This window comes from Cherax quadricarinatus, chromosome 5 (genome assembly GCF_038502225.1).
Source record: "Cherax quadricarinatus isolate ZL_2023a chromosome 5, ASM3850222v1, whole genome shotgun sequence".
In the NCBI taxonomy this organism is placed as follows: domain Eukaryota; kingdom Metazoa; phylum Arthropoda; class Malacostraca; order Decapoda; family Parastacidae; genus Cherax; species Cherax quadricarinatus.
In genome coordinates this window covers 57,882,494-57,898,294 of record NC_091296.1, presented here as the reverse complement: position 1 = coordinate 57,898,294, position 15,801 = coordinate 57,882,494, and the positions used below count along the sequence as shown (strand labels likewise).

Genomic DNA, 15,801 nt, shown 5'->3' with positions numbered 1-15,801 from the left:
TTTGGTGTTTTTCCAGCTGTGACGCAGTGCTAGGGTGTCCTAACAACTGTGGCACAGTCCTGGGATGTCCTTCCAACTACTAACTGTGGCACAGTCCTTCTAACTGTGAAGCAGTCCTCGGGTGTCCTTCCATCTGTCACAAAACACTGGGGTGTCTTTCTATCTGTCACAAAATACCGGGGTGTCCTCCCATAAGAACATAAGAACATAAGAACGAAGGAACACTGCAGAAGGCCTACTGGCCCATGCGAGGCAGGTCCAAGTCTCCTACCGGCTTAAGCCAATGCACCCAACCTAGTCAGGTCAGGTCACATTGACTTAAGGGAGGAACACGGCAACCGACCTGGTAGCACAAGCTATCAGGTCTAACTCACACCCACCCACATCCACTCATGTATTTATCCAACCTATTTTTAAAGCTACACAACGTTCTGGCCTCTATAACGGTACTTGGGAGTTTGTTCCACTCATCCACAACTCTATTACCAAACCAGTACTTTCCTATATCCTTCCTGAATCTGAATTTTTCCAACTTAAAACCATTGCTGCGAGTCCTGTCTAGGCTAGATATTTTCAGCACACTATTTACATCCCCTTTATTTATTCCTGTCTTCCATTTATACACCTCAATCATATCCCCCCTAATTCTACGTCTTTCTAGAGAGTGCAGATTCAGGGCCCTTAGTCTATCCTCATAGGGAAGGTTTCTGATACATGGGATCAACTTTGTCATCCTCCTTTGTACATTTTCCAGAGAATTTATATCCATTCTGTAATAAGGTGACCAAAACTGTGCAGCATAATCTAAATGAGGCCTAACCAAGGATGTATAGAGTTGAAGAACAACCTGAGGACTCCTATTATTTATGCTTCTTGATATGAAGCCAAGGATTCTATTAGCTTTATTGCGAACACTTATGCACTGTTGTCTTGGTTTCAGATTACTGCTAACCAGAACTCCTAAATCTTTTTCGCAATCCGTAATATTAAGATCTACATTATTTAGTTTATATGTGGCATGGTTATTGTCCTGTCCAACATTTAGAACTTTGCATTTGTCTATATTAAACTGCATCTGCCACTTCTCCGACCACTGCATCAGTCTATTCAAATCTTCCTGGAGTGCTCGAATGTCCTCGTCAGAATGAATTCGACGGCCTATTTTGGTGTCATCGGCAAACTTGCCGATGTCGCTCTTTATGCCCTCATCTATGTCGTTTATGTAGATTGTGAACAGCAGGGGGCCCAACACTGACCCCTGTGGAACACCGCTCGTGACACTTCCCCACTCTGATTTCTCCCCATTTATGCAAACTCTCTGCTGCCTATTTGTCAACCATGCCTCTATCCAGGAAAAAATTTCTCCTCCTATTCCATGTGCTTTAATTTTCCTCAATAGTCTCTGTCACAAAATACTGGGGTGTCCTTCCATCTGTCACAAAATACCGGGAGCATCCTTCCATCTGTCACAAAATACCGGGGTATGAAAGTGAGGTAGCCGATGGCACTGTGGCTGTCCATGGCTGCACATGCCAGTAGTCTGAGTGTGCAAATATAGAAGCTGTTGGCCCCATTACGGGGACTGGAGGGAGCACAAGAAGCAAGTGTTGATGTCCTCTACTGTAGACAGTGGTGTCGACTGCCCCAGTGGTGTCATTTTTTTCATAATATATCATTTGCAGGGAGACATCGACTGCACCAGCGCCAGCTGACTACATGAAACCCAGGGACATGACACGTAACCATATATCTACCAATGAGCCTATAAGAGGTCCGCTTCTTGCAGCGAGGTAAGTGTTGTTGAAAAATGGAGTTGAACTCTTCTCCAGGCTGAGGGACTGACCACCCCATATATTTTTCCTACAAGATTGTCGGACTGATTATATCATCTTTATTTCATTACTACTGCTTCCCTTTCTATTTGACTGAAGAAGCCTATTGTGTAGGGACTGTAGGCGAAACGTTTCGTCAATAAAGATACCCAACTGTTGTACATATCTTAACGTTCAGCGAGGTCAGTAGCCTGTCAGTAGCAACAACCACTCCTCAATACTTCGAAGATTTGAACTCTACTAAATTTTTCCTTCCAACACAGTGTAATATTCCCAGTTTTAGCATTCCTGTTTAATATAATTTCGCGTAATCTTAAAATTCGTCAATTTCGCGAAACGAAGATTAGGGAAGCCGTTGTAAAGAAAATAAATTAAAGAGAGAGATAGAAAAAAAAAACATTGAACATTTTCTATTGATAAAAATTTAAGATAATAGCGTTTTTTTTTCTTAAAGTCTGATTACGTTTGCCAGTTGTGGCAGGACAGTGGAAGGATCTCACATCTCTAGTCTAGTCTGCGATGTAGTCAAAAATGCAACGAAAATGAAAGTTTTAAAATTAAATCTTACTATAGACTTCTTATTGCAAGTGTGTCGGTAAATAATGTCAGGGACACCTGTATTGGACAACGCTTCATATACAGTAATAAAGTGAGGTAGAAGTTTTTCGATGCTTTAAAGTGTTTTTGATATAATTGTTAAAAATCCTGATCAACAAACTAGCATTCCCACATGGATGTAAAATAAAGCACAGCTGTACGTTAATTCCCACATGGGTGTAAAATAAAGCACAGCTGTACGTTAATTCCAACATGGATGTAAAATAAAACACAGCTGTACGTTAATTCCCACATGGATGTAAAATAAAGCACAGCTGTACGTTAATTCCCACATGGATGTAAAATAAAGCACAGCTGTACGTTAATTCCCACATGGGTGTAAAATAAAGCACAGCTGTACGTTAATTCCCACACGGATGTAAAATAAAGCACAGCTGCACGTTAATTCCCACATGGATGTAAAATAAAGCACAGCTGTACGTTAATGATATACAATACCGACATTTGTGTATCTTTATTATAGACATTTCACCATCCAGTGGCTTTATCAACACAATACATGGACAGACATGGAGCTCCATGACTGTGTTGCAGTTCCTTCATGACTACGATACTCTTCACCAACTCCAAGGCTGGAAATCTAAACACATAAGCAGTATAATATGATCCTTTATTGACAACGTTTCGCTCACTGTGTGGGCGAATCTACATGCAGCATTCTCCACCTGACTTCATCCTATAAATACGTACCTTTCACCCAGGTAGATCTGTTTGTGACTGGATAAAGTCCACTGTGTGGGCGAAACGTTGTCAATAAAGGGTCACATTATACTGCTAATGTGCTTACAGTATTTCCTTTGTGTCGGTATTTTATACCATTTATTTCCAACTCCAAGACTGAGGGACTTATTACCTCATCTTTTGTATATAATTCTTTACATTATGTTCTTGTATTGTAATGATAAAGCCATTGGTTGGCGAAACGCCTTCAAAACACAACTGAGAAAGATTCTGTATATCTCAGCCTCATGGTGAAGATGGTCTGTGATTGGCGCCGAAATATGCAGATCCTACCCCCTCCTCCTTGCTTAATTTTCTGTCCATGTAGTATTTATCTGTTCCTTGTTATCACGTGACTTGTCTCTTGAGAAGATACCCAAAATGCTTCCTACCATAAGCTCCAAATTTCGATTACCTTTTCATCAAGTAATCCTGTGGAAGAATTTTATTATCCAGTGTGTTCCTGAACATATCTGCAATAGTGCTTGGAAGCCAATTTATAATTCACTCTTAAATTAGATAAATTTATATTTAGAAAGGGCGTGAGAAAGTACTATCGGTTTTCATAGTTGTTGATGAGTGGAAGAGGTTCCCAAGAAAGGCAATTGAAGGTAAAACTTTGGGAAGCTTTGAAAATAGATTCTATAAATATGTGAGTTGGAAGGGCTGGGTTTGATTAGTACCTGACATATTAAAGCTAATTCTTGGATGACTTTGGGAGAAAGGTTAGACAGGTGGGTGGGAATGGTTGGTTTAGAGAAAGACCTGCCTAGCATGGGCCAGTAGACCTGCTTATGTTCTTACGTCTTCCCTAACAGGGGTTGGAGATACCGGAAACGGGAAGTGGCGGAGATAGAGACAGTACTTTGAAACCATTGTCTGGCTTCTTGACTTGCCACGTCTTATGGACTTAACACTTCTACGCACAAGTACATCATATCATCTACACTGCTGAGTCCAGCTGACGTGACATCGTGACATCTGCCAAATGCTGGAATAAAGGGCACGGAGTTCACCGAAAAAAAAAATCGTGAAGACCTGTACGAGAAGCAATATTTCCTCGAAGAAGGAAAAAAATACTTCCCTACGTTTTCGGAAAATTTCAAAATGTATCTTAAGGTGATGTCGATGTTTACATTTCAGAGATGTGAATATTATTGCCTCGGGAGACAGAGTGAAGCTGGCTGACATCTTTACTTAAGACTACCAGACAGTTGTTCCGTGATGGTGTATGTTCATGGTTACTCCTGCATTGAAAATCGTGTTAAATTTACATCTGTCGACATCAAGATGTGGCCTTTTTTTTTTTCAGAAAGAAAAAAAAAAATTTTTTTGACGCTTCATCACACCTTGAGAATAATGAACATTGATATATATTAACACATCCATGATTAGTAAAACTTTCTTCTGATGATATAATTGAGTGAAAAATTAAGCACACACACTTGTATAATACTGAAAATATATGTGCCAAATATCGATGGGGTTTTAAATAAAAATCTTAATTTTTTTTTTTACACTCGGTGCTACAATAAACGCAATATATCATCTCCCAACTTTATTTCAAGTCTTGCAGTAAAAAAATCGTATAACACACCATTATTCTTGTGTAAATGATTTTATTTAATATTCCCACGGGAAATTCCCAAGTACAAGACAACTTGTAAATAAACAGTAGACAGTAGCAAAATTAGCTTTCATACAGAGATACAATGTTACATTGTTTTATATGAGAGAGTTTGTGTGACCACTGGACTCATTGTACAGATGATGTTATCTCAACATTTAATATTTCTGGCCTTGACGAGATATCTGAAGCTACGACAACAATAATTACTTCCTTCAACTGCGCGAAAGTACTCTGTACAAATTGCAAATGGCGTCTTTCTCCCCGGTGTCCCTACTGGCTGTTCTTCTAACTCTCCTCCCCCCCACACTCGAAATTTCTCGAAAGGGTCAGATCAGCATCACATTTTATTACACAGTTATAGTATTATTCAAATTTACCCATGCTGAATATAGGAAAATCCGAAATTTTCCACAGTACTCTTTATCATGATGATTAGATACATGTGCAATAGTTGGGTAACTTTATTTTTGAAACGTTTCGCCCACACAGTAGACTTCTTCAGTCAAATACAGAGGCAGCAGGTGTAGTAGTGTAATGAAGATGATGTAATCAGTCCATCAACCTTGGAGAAACAGTATTTGAGGTGGTCAGTCCCTCAGCTGAGGGACTGACCACCTCTACTTTTTGTCCAAGGTTGATGGACTGATTACAGCATCGTTATTTCATTACTACTGATGCCTCTGTATTTGAGTGAAGAAGTCTACTGTGTAGGGAGAAACATACCCAGCTGTTGAGCATGTGTCTTAATCATCAACTTGTCAATATTTTACACCATATTCAACACTTTCCATCATATTTTTGTTACCTAACACTGGGTGCGCAGCTCCCCTGATTTTCCTGCATCCACCAGGGGAAAACTTAATGTAATTATGCAGATTCTTGCAGTAACTACGTAAATTAATTAATTTTATGTTAGGTAAATATTAGCAAGATTGGTTAGGTTGCGTTTTTTAATATTTTTTGTCAAATATAAATATGGAATATAAAAAATATTGCATAACTATATTGTACCTTTTTTTGGAAATGGAGGGAGTTTTAAGGTGGTGCATCAGTATTAGGTATGACAATGCCCATTGTGACCGAATGGTTCCGCAGCCCTTGGTGCACTACCTGTTAGACTGCCCGGCTACGATGCCCCTTCGCCGTAGACACTTCCCAATGACCCCAGTAGGGCAGACCCGAGAGGATGAGGCAGCACATCTTGTGTACTTAGCTGTCAGGGACTTGGAAACCTTACTTCCAGTCCTCGCACGTCATCCCCCCCCCCCCGCTGAAGTTGCTGCGAGGGCCTGCTTTGGGCCTCCATTGCACTGCACACCAGCCACTGTTAGTGCACACTAACGTTTGGTACGTCATCTGGCCATAGGGCCGGTGAGGTACCCCCCCCCCTTCCTGCTGAAGACCTGCCACACAGGTGCAAGTAACGATAAATGTCACTTCCCTACCCGGGGAGCCAATGCCGGGTCACCAAAATGGAAGAGACCCGGGCCGGGATTACCGGCGAATCAAATAGAATAGAATAGGTATGACAACATCGATACCATGCCTAACCCTTCTAGGGTAGGGTAGGTGCCTGAGCCCGAGCCTTTAGCTCATAAGACTGTTATTCCCATTTGCTCCCTTGGGGCGGGGATGGCAGACCAGAGAGGCCTAGCTTGTGGCTAGGCCTGGGGACAGTTGGTTCCAAAGATGAGGAGGTACTTGTGCCTCCTCCCATGGCAGACTTAGGTATCAGACACTCTCGGAAGAAGGAGCCAAGGCCGGGCCACCACTTGAAAAAGGCCCGGGCTGGGAGAATACCGGCGAATCTTTAATAATAATAAGGTATGGCAATTAATTTTTTTAAAAGGGATAAGCCAGTGGAAGGCCTCGGTCAGATGATCAAAAACTCCAGCTGTGGGCCATCATATAACAAACACCCGCGTCAGGAAACACTTGTCTAACCTGCTGTTTATTCCTTGAAAATTTGGACAGCTAGAAGATGGATTTTTAAAGTAATGAACCTGAACACAAGAAAAATATATAATTCATCAGTATTATATTATCAAGTTTAACTTTTATTTTTACATACCATGAAAATCAAGTATAAAAAAAAGAGACCAAGATTCTTTTTACACATGTTTAAAAACTTTCACTAAATTTTTTTGAGTTCTTAATATGTGGCTAGACTAGAAAAATATTTGAATATACGTACTTTCTTTTAAATTTTATTATATAATTTCAGCAAATCCCTTGAGAATTAGTTGTCTGTATAACTCAAACAGTTGTAAATATACAAGGACCAATTTTTTTGCAAATCTCCCTATTTAACTTTACTCTGTGTACTATATATTCCTGCCTTTTATAATATACTGATGTAATTTTCAAAGTATCGTCTGTCCTACACCACTGGACAAGATCACACAACATGGGGGACGTCTGTCCTACACCACTGGACAAGATCACACAACATGGGGGAAAACCCGGTATCTCCTACAAACAATATACCATCTCCTTCACACCACATTATATCTGCCTCTTCATACTCTTTATATATATATATATATATATATACTATATACACACACACACAAAGTTCAGCAAATTTCTGTCACTGCTATTGTAAATATTTTAGTAGCGTCATCTACTAGTTTTCTCGGTTATTACCACAATGGTCACTTACTGTTGGTTTTGGCTTATTTGATTTCATTCGTTGTTAGTCATAAGAAAATGCTAATTTAATGCGCCTTCATGTATGTGAGTATATTATTATGTGCTGTTTCCTTGCTGATTTATTACACCAAGTTGTACTTTGTATATTGCTAAGGAATTTTTTTGATAATGTGATTTATAGAAATAACTTATCTTAAATGATATATTGGTAAAAAAAAGTTGTTATTATTCTTTCCTTATATGCACTTCATAATACAAAGTTAATTTAATGCCCAGAATCTCAGGTTTCGTATATTCAACCCAAAAATTGCTCGTATAATTTTTTTTAGTGATTGTGACACAAAGAATTAGGATAATGACGCTGAGTTATGGAATGTTGTACTTTTGCAAGTTTATAACCTGTTTCAATACCCAGTTCCAGCTTGTTTGTCGGGTGCTGATAAGGATTTAAGCTCAGCATTGTAGGGTACATAGAAAGCTCCCTTCGAGGAGGTGGGGCGATGCCCAGATGTTGGCAAAGAGCTCTTGATCCAATGAATTGGAATTATTCTACCCTTAGATAAACCTGATTACTTCTCCGTCCTGAGGCGCTGTATGACCCCCTCCGGACTCACCGCTTCCCCTGAATATATCAGTAATCATCATATATCAAAGTTGAATCTTGCACGCCTCTCGTGAATTTAAGTGTGTTTAGTCTTTTGGTTGAAAGTGGTCAAAGGTGAGTGACGTCCGGGTAGTGCCACGGACTTTTCTTTCATGGTACTTTGGTGACTTTCCTTTCCAAATGGTTGATGCTACTGATGGAGAGTCACTGGCATCAACCATGTGACTGAGCCTCCTTACAACCTGCTACCTCCATTCACCTGCCAACAAATAGATACCCGGAGTGTTAGACGACTACTGTAAGTGGCATCTCAGTGAAGAATACATCAGTCAACAGTACGAGAAACTCGGAGTCGTTGTAGAATGGGCTGAGGAAAGACAACCGCTCACAGCCTATACGTGAACTGAGGCAGGATAAAAACTCTTAGCCTGTAAATGATCCGAGGTAGGATAGCAGCTCTTGACTTGGTCGTTGTGACCATCGTGTCTCTGGCTGTTAGCCCCAGCGCTGAGTGCTGCGATCTAGAAGTGACCTGTTGACTTAGCCTGGGTCACTTCTCCATACGTTTGATGGCTGTCATTTCCTGTTCTCAGCTTAGTGGAGGCAACAACTCTGGCCTCTCTCTCTCTCTCTCTCTCTCTTCCTTTTACGTGGCCTGTCGGACTGCTTCAATGGACGTTACCTACTGTAAGTTCGCAAATAAACGTGAGGGTCGCCAGCTTGTGATTGTCTCGGTCCACTTAGTTGTTTAACCAGGTTAACGTACTTGTCATTGCAATGTACACCCCCTTTCCCTGAGCTAAGGTAAAATAACAGATATTATCTCAGTGAACAAGACACTTAAGTATCTATATTGCCGAAATGTTTCCCTCTACAACAGGCTTCGTCAGTCGAATACGGGTAAATGTAAAACAAGACAGTGGAATTAATTTTGAGGTGAGCAGTCCCTCAGCCTTAATAAGAGGTGGTTAGTCCCCCATGCCTAAAGCAGAGGCCTGCGGCCAGAGCTTATATACTGGAACAAATGTGAGGTATATGAGGGGAGCCGCAATCCTTTGCTTTAGGCTTGAGTGACTTGACCACCTATCAAGGTCGAGGGACTGATCACTTCAGAATTATATCACTGAAGTGTTATATATGTGTATTACTATTCCCGGAGGGTTTTATCACACTAATAAGTTTAACAGACTAAGAGTTCTTACCTTATTTCAAAGCCCAGCTTTATCTAAGATATACTGCCAGCCCCCACAACCCCCCGGGATACCACCCACAACAGTTGACTAACACCCAGGTACCTAATTACTGCTAGGTAAGCAGAGGTAACAAGTGTAAGCAAACATGGCCAAAGTTTCTACCAGTGCCTGAGATCGAATTATGGACCCTTAATGTGAACTGAATGCGCTACCAACTAAGCCATGAAACTGGAATTGCAATTTTCTTTCTTTGGATAGAACTTGAATGCCTCCCAAAAAAATTCGATAATAATCTCAGCCTGTAAATGAACCTAATAACAGCTCATAGTATGTAAATGAGCTGAATAACACTTAGCTCTTAGTCTGTAAATGAGGTAGAATAGCAGCTTTTAGCATGTAAATGATTTGGATTACAGTTTAGTTTGTGAAATTAGATAGAATAACAGTTCTTAGCCTGTTAGATAAAAGGACACAAGTGCAAATATTGTGACTTTTTATTGTGGCAACGTTTCGCTCTCCAGCAGTTTTGTCAATTCGCTACAAACAGTACAGGGACACAGAGGCATATATAGGTACAGTAACCAAAACTAAGCTCTAAACCCACAAGGGTCACACAGTGTGATATGCGAAACATACAATCGTTGTAGGTAGTAGTATAATAGTACCAGTAATAGTAGTATTTGTTGTAGTAGCAGTAGTAGTAGTGGAACAGCTATGTGATGGCAGGGTTTATTGCTTTTAAGAGAATTCTTGCCAATACTTGAGAGATGATGAAGCTGTCTTTATTCTGTTTAATTGTGTTGGAAATAGCGATTAATGATGGTTGGCGGAATTCCCTTGTTGTACGCATGCATTGTTCAAGCTGTCGTTCCTACATGCATTTATGTGTTCACCGAGATGTGTTTTAAGGTTTCTTGTTGTTTCATCTACGTATATTCTGTCACAACCTCCACAGGGGATAGTATAAACCCCTGCGTTGATTGGATCAATATTTCTCAATTTCGTCCTTAGCAGATCTTTTATGGAAGTATTGGTTGCGGTGGCGACTCTGATATTAGCTTGTGTGAGTACTTTAGAGACAATGTAACCTGGCTGTAGGGAAGGATTATAACTTCTTTGGAGTGGTGTTAGTACATGGAGAATTGATAATCTGAAGGGCTGTTTTCTTACATTATTATTATAATCAAAAAGAAGCGCTAAGCCACAAGGGCTATACAGCGCTACTGTTTTCTTACAATCTTTAATGAAAAAAAGAAGGGAAATGTAGATCAGTGAAGGTTTAATGTATATATGTACACTCCTCATCAAGAAACTCTGGACTGCAAATTCTGTATACTCTTAGAGAAAAATCCAGTGATGATGCCTCTTTTGCTCTTATTACCTTGACTGGAGCAGAAGTGAGATCCTTTATGTTCGTAGGCTTCCTGTAAGCCTGTGGGGAGGGGGGTTTCTTTCATGCTGGTTAAAGGCTCTTGATCCAAGAATTGGAGCTACCTTCCCCTTCCAGGGATCAAGCTGATTACCTCCCATTCCCAAGATGCTGTATGACTCGTACGGATTTAGCGATTCCTTGTAAATACAGTCGACCCTCAACTAACGGCGGCATTAAGTAACAGCAATTTCGTCTAATGGCTCTTTTTGCCGTAGAAAAAATGCCTTAATCAACGGCGAAAAACTTAACCAACGACGTCAGTGTGCCATTGTTTAAAAGCTGTTGCGGTCGGTTTCCAAGTGTACCTCCCATACATTTTGGATTATTCCGCTGTTAAGCCACCATGGGCCCCACAAAAGCTTCTAGACTCTAGAAGGGCTGGCTCTAGAATCTAGAGCCAGCCCTTTAGTAAAGGATATGAGGAACATGATAGAATTCAAGGAAAAGTTTGCAGAAAAATACAGGAAAGTGGTGGTGGTAGAGGGTGGTAGTGATGGTGGTAGAGGGTGGTAGTGATGGTGGTAGAGGGTGGTAGTGATGGTGGTAGAGGGTGGCAGTGATGGTGGTAGAGGGTGGTAGTGATGGTGGTAGAGGGTGGTAGTGATGGTGGTAGAGGGTGGTAGTAGTTATGATGGTGGTAGAAGGTGGTAGTGACGGTGGTAGAGGGTGGTAGTGATGGTGGTAGAAGGTGGTACTGGTTATGATGGTGGTAGGCGGTGGTACTGATGGTGGTAGAGGGTGGTAGTGGTTGTGATGGTGGTAGAGGGTGGTACTGGTAGTGATGGTAGGGGGTGGTAGTGATGGTGGTAGAGGGTGGTAGTGATGGTGGTAGAGGGTGGTAGTGATGGTGGTAGAGGGTGGTAGTGGTGGTGGTAGAGGGTGGTAGTGATGGTGGTAGAGGGTGGTAGTGATGGTGGTAGAGGGTGGTAGTGATGGTGGTAGAGGGTGGTAGTGATGGTGGTAGAGGGTGGTAGTGATGGTGGTAGAGGGTGGTAGTGATGGTGGTAGAGGGTGGTAGTGATGGTGGTAGAGGGTGGTAGTGGTTATGATGGTGGTAGAAGGTGGTAGTGACGGTGGTAGAGGGTGGTAGTGATGGTGGTAGAAGGTGGTACTGGTTATGATGGTGGTAGGCGGTGGTACTGATGGTGGTAGAGGGTGGTAGTGGTTGTGATGGTGGTAGAGGGTGGTACTGGTAGTGATGGTAGGGGGTGGTAGTGATGGTGGTAGAGGGTGGTAGTGGTTGTGATGGTGGTAGAGGGTGGTACTGGTAGTGATGGTAGGGGGTGGTAGTGATGGTGGTAGAGGGTGGTAGTGGTTGTGATGGTGGTAGAGGGTGGTACTGGTAGTGATGGTGGTAGGGGGTGGTAGTGATGGTGGTAGAGGGTGGTAGTGGTTGTGATGGTGGTAAAGGGTGGTACTGGTAGTGATGGTGGTAGAGGGTGGTGGTGATGGTGGTAAAGGGTGGTACTGGTAGTGATGGTGGTAGAGGGTGGTAGTGGTTGTGATGGTGGTAAAGGGTGGTACTGGTAGTGATGGTGGTAGAGGGTGGTGGTGATGGTGGTAAAGGGTGGTACTGGTAGTGATGGTGGTAGAGGGTGGTAGTGGTTGTGATGGTGGTAAAGGGTGGTACTGGTAGTGATGGTGGTAGAGGGTGGTGGTGATTGTGGTAGAGGGTGGTGCTGGTAGTGATGGTGGTCCAGTGATTCTCAAGCTGGTCCTAGTGGCATTTAAAACCAAGAAGGGAGGTAACCCCACCAAAGGACTTGGTACCTGAAGTCTTTATGGAAGGTGATTCTCCGTCCAAGCAACAGACAGTGCTGAACCTCCCTGCTGCTGGCACATCAATCATCAACAACTCCACAATAAAGATAAGTGGTATTTAATTATTGTTTATTTTGCATGTCCCATTCCTTTCCATATAAGGAAATGTATATTTCATGTAAAAAAAAATCAAACTTTGGGGTGTCAGAAATGGATTAATTCTATTTTCATTATTTCTTATGGGGAAAATTAACTCGACCAACGGAATTTAGACCAACGGCAAACCCTCTGGAACCGATTAATGCCGTTGGTTGAGGGTCCACTGTATATCAAGATACATATCGGATAGAATCCTTGCTGCACGAAGAACAGTCATGGTGGGTGCTGCCGACTCGGTAGCGGCTTCAACTCACAACTGGGGGAAACGTTAGCCATGTTTCCTTATGAGACCTGGTCACAGACCGGGCCGCGGGGGCATTGACCCCCAAAACCCTCTCCAGGTATATATATATGTTGCCCCTCTTCACCTAGCGGTGAGTAGGTACCTGGGTGTTAGTCGACTGGCGTGGGTCGCATTCTGGGGGAGTGGATTAAAGGATCCCAGTGGAAATAAGCCAGTCTGGTAGCATGGCTTTATTGGATTTCCTGGGTCACTATCCCTCCGGGTTAATAATCCGAACGAAATCTTCCTCACTATCAATTAAATCCCTAGTTAATTTATAGATATACAACATATTACTACACGAAGGTCATTAAGGCTGCACGTAATGACCAGTTAAGGCTGCCTTAAAACCCCTAAAATGGGGGACTAATTTAATTTCTCTTGTATATACCGTGAGAGATACATACCTCTCGGGGAATTCTTAAATTATGGCAGCAGCAGTTTGAACATGTTGTCAGCCAAGTTTTATGTTACAAAAGCTTAATAATCTTTTGGTTTTATTAAGGTATTTAAATCATACAACCCAAGTAACATGTTACTGTTTTATGTGACTGGAATGAGGATCTAAAACCGAAAGGATGGTAACGCAACACTATGGAAGAATCGATACCTTTAATTGTGCACATATACATTTACAATTATATTATAATCTTTATTTCTACAAATATATAAACCTAGCTGACATCAGTGACATACTACTATATAGAAAGCTGCTTGTTATGCAGAGCATTTCGGGCATATGAGGTCAATTTTGTTCCAGGATGCGACCCACACCAGCTCACTAACATCCAGGGACCTATTTTACTGATGGGTGAACATAGACAGCAGGTGTCTTAAGGAAACACGTCCTAATGTTTTTCCACCCGTACCGTGGATCGACCCTAGGACCTCAATGTATGAGCTGAGTTCGCTAGCGATCGAGCTACGGGACACTGCGTTCACATACTGTATAATGGGACAAGTGCCCCATGTAAGGGGACAATTGTGCTATTACCTAAAAGTGCCCATTATCCGAGTAGGTTCCAAAATATGTACTACTACTTGGTAAATAAATTCCATATAGGTACGTTGTTGCAAGTACGTAGTAAATATTTTGGCGATTTCCGAGATAAGGAGCACTGTTAGGTTATGAAACAACTGGTTATGCCTGCTACAGCAACAACAACATCTGTATTTCACATCATAACATCATCACATCATAACCGAGAAATGGACAGGACCAGAAGAAAATGCCTTGAGTCAGCACCATTAGCCAGAGCCAGTGTCCAGTTGGTGTGGCACCCTGGCACTCCTGCCTCATATGCTCCTTGACACACGCGCAGCAGTTTGGTATATTGTTGAAACGTTTCGCCTGTAAAGTAGGTTTCTTCAGTCAAATACAGAGGTAGTGGTAGAGATAATGTAATCAGTCCATCAACCTTGAAGAAATAGTAATGGAAGTGGTCATTCATTCAGCCTTAAAAAGAGCTCAGCTACACTTGTAGGGCATCACAGAGCGCTTGTGGAATCAGGTTCGATCTATGGATAGGGAGGATAGATCCAATTATTTGGATCAAGAGCCCCTCACCTGCACCAAGACACTTCCCTACCTCTCTTGATATAAAATATAAAAAAAAAAAACTCTCTTGATGTTTTACAGGATGCATGTGCCAAGTCATTCATCAAATCATGATTACAATTATAGTCATCAGGAGGCTATAATAATAATAATAATAATAATAGTAATTTATTATCACAATAATTTTACAATGTTATGGTAGTATTTCAGGCAAGGCTTTCCTATACCTCTTAATTAATTAAGTTGGTTGGTTGATTAATTGGGTTTCAAGCCTATCAACTGCACGAGTCACAAGGGTCATTAAGACAACTTGTAACCTGCTCATCACCACCGCTGGAAAATACTTTAGAGTTACACACCTCTCAGTGTATATACACTGTGTGTATAACACCGAGTTACACACATCAGAGGGTATACACACCATACCACGGGCGGGGTTTGAACCCGCGGTCAGAGTCTCATTACGATTTCGTAAGTCAGGTATACACACTGAATTATACATCTCATGGAGACATAAACATTCCGGTTAAGGGTCCCATTCGTCTCACTTGGACCGGGACGGTCCGGGTTTAAGGGATAATGTCCCAGCAGATTCGGTTCGCACGCTAAATGCCCCAACGTTTTTTTTTAATACAAGTTTACAAAGTTGTACTCATTTTACTGTGTCTGGGTTTTTGGCTTAAAAATGGCATCCTTACGCTGCATATACAAGTAATATAATATCTTTATTTCTACAAGTACATGTACAATGTATACAGACCATAGCTGACATCAGTGACATACTACTATATAGAAACCGCTTGTTATGCTAAGCATTTCCCGCAAATTAGGTCAATTTTGTCCCAGGATGCGACCCACACCAGTCCACGAACACCCAGGTACCCAGGGCCGGATTAAGAAGTCTCAGGGCCCTAGGCTATTCAGATTGGCGGGGCCCCTTTGAGTTACGGGTAAGCGAAGCGACCCCTTCCAGTTTGGGGGGGGGGGGTCGGTGTGAGCCTGTTTAAGGTCTAATTAAATACATTCTGGCTATTTAGATTAAATTTAATAGGGAAAGTACATCAAGACAACCAAAACCATTTACCAACAGCCATTATAACTATCTTGTTAAATCATGCATTTTAAAGAGAATAAACTCAAGACAGCATAGCATTACTAGATTAGGCTATTAAAGTAGTGACATCATGTACCTATTATATTCAGCATAACCACTACAGCACTATTATTCCCTTTATAAATCACTGACCATTATTGTTATCATTGCATCATGCATAAGATTATCAAATCATATAACTCAAGAAAGTAAAGAATTGTTTATATTCACAGGCACTTCTTAAATAAACTTTTTTCTGGATTTCA

General features: G+C 41.5%; 1 protein-coding gene across 1 annotated transcript in view; it reads left to right on the top strand.

Moving 5' to 3' along the window:
* Nmdar2 (NMDA receptor 2) overlaps nt 1-4,883 on the top strand; it is a 408,938-nt gene extending 404,055 nt beyond the window's left edge. Inside the window, exons 20-21 of the mRNA XM_070102705.1 lie at nt 1,683-1,790; nt 3,989-4,883. Coding sequence (XP_069958806.1) covers nt 1,683-1,790; nt 3,989-4,040 — 160 coding nt within the window. The 3' untranslated portion in view covers nt 4,041-4,883. The remainder of the gene's footprint in view (nt 1-1,682; nt 1,791-3,988) is intronic.
* Nucleotides 4,884-15,801: the final 10,918 nt, after the last annotated feature.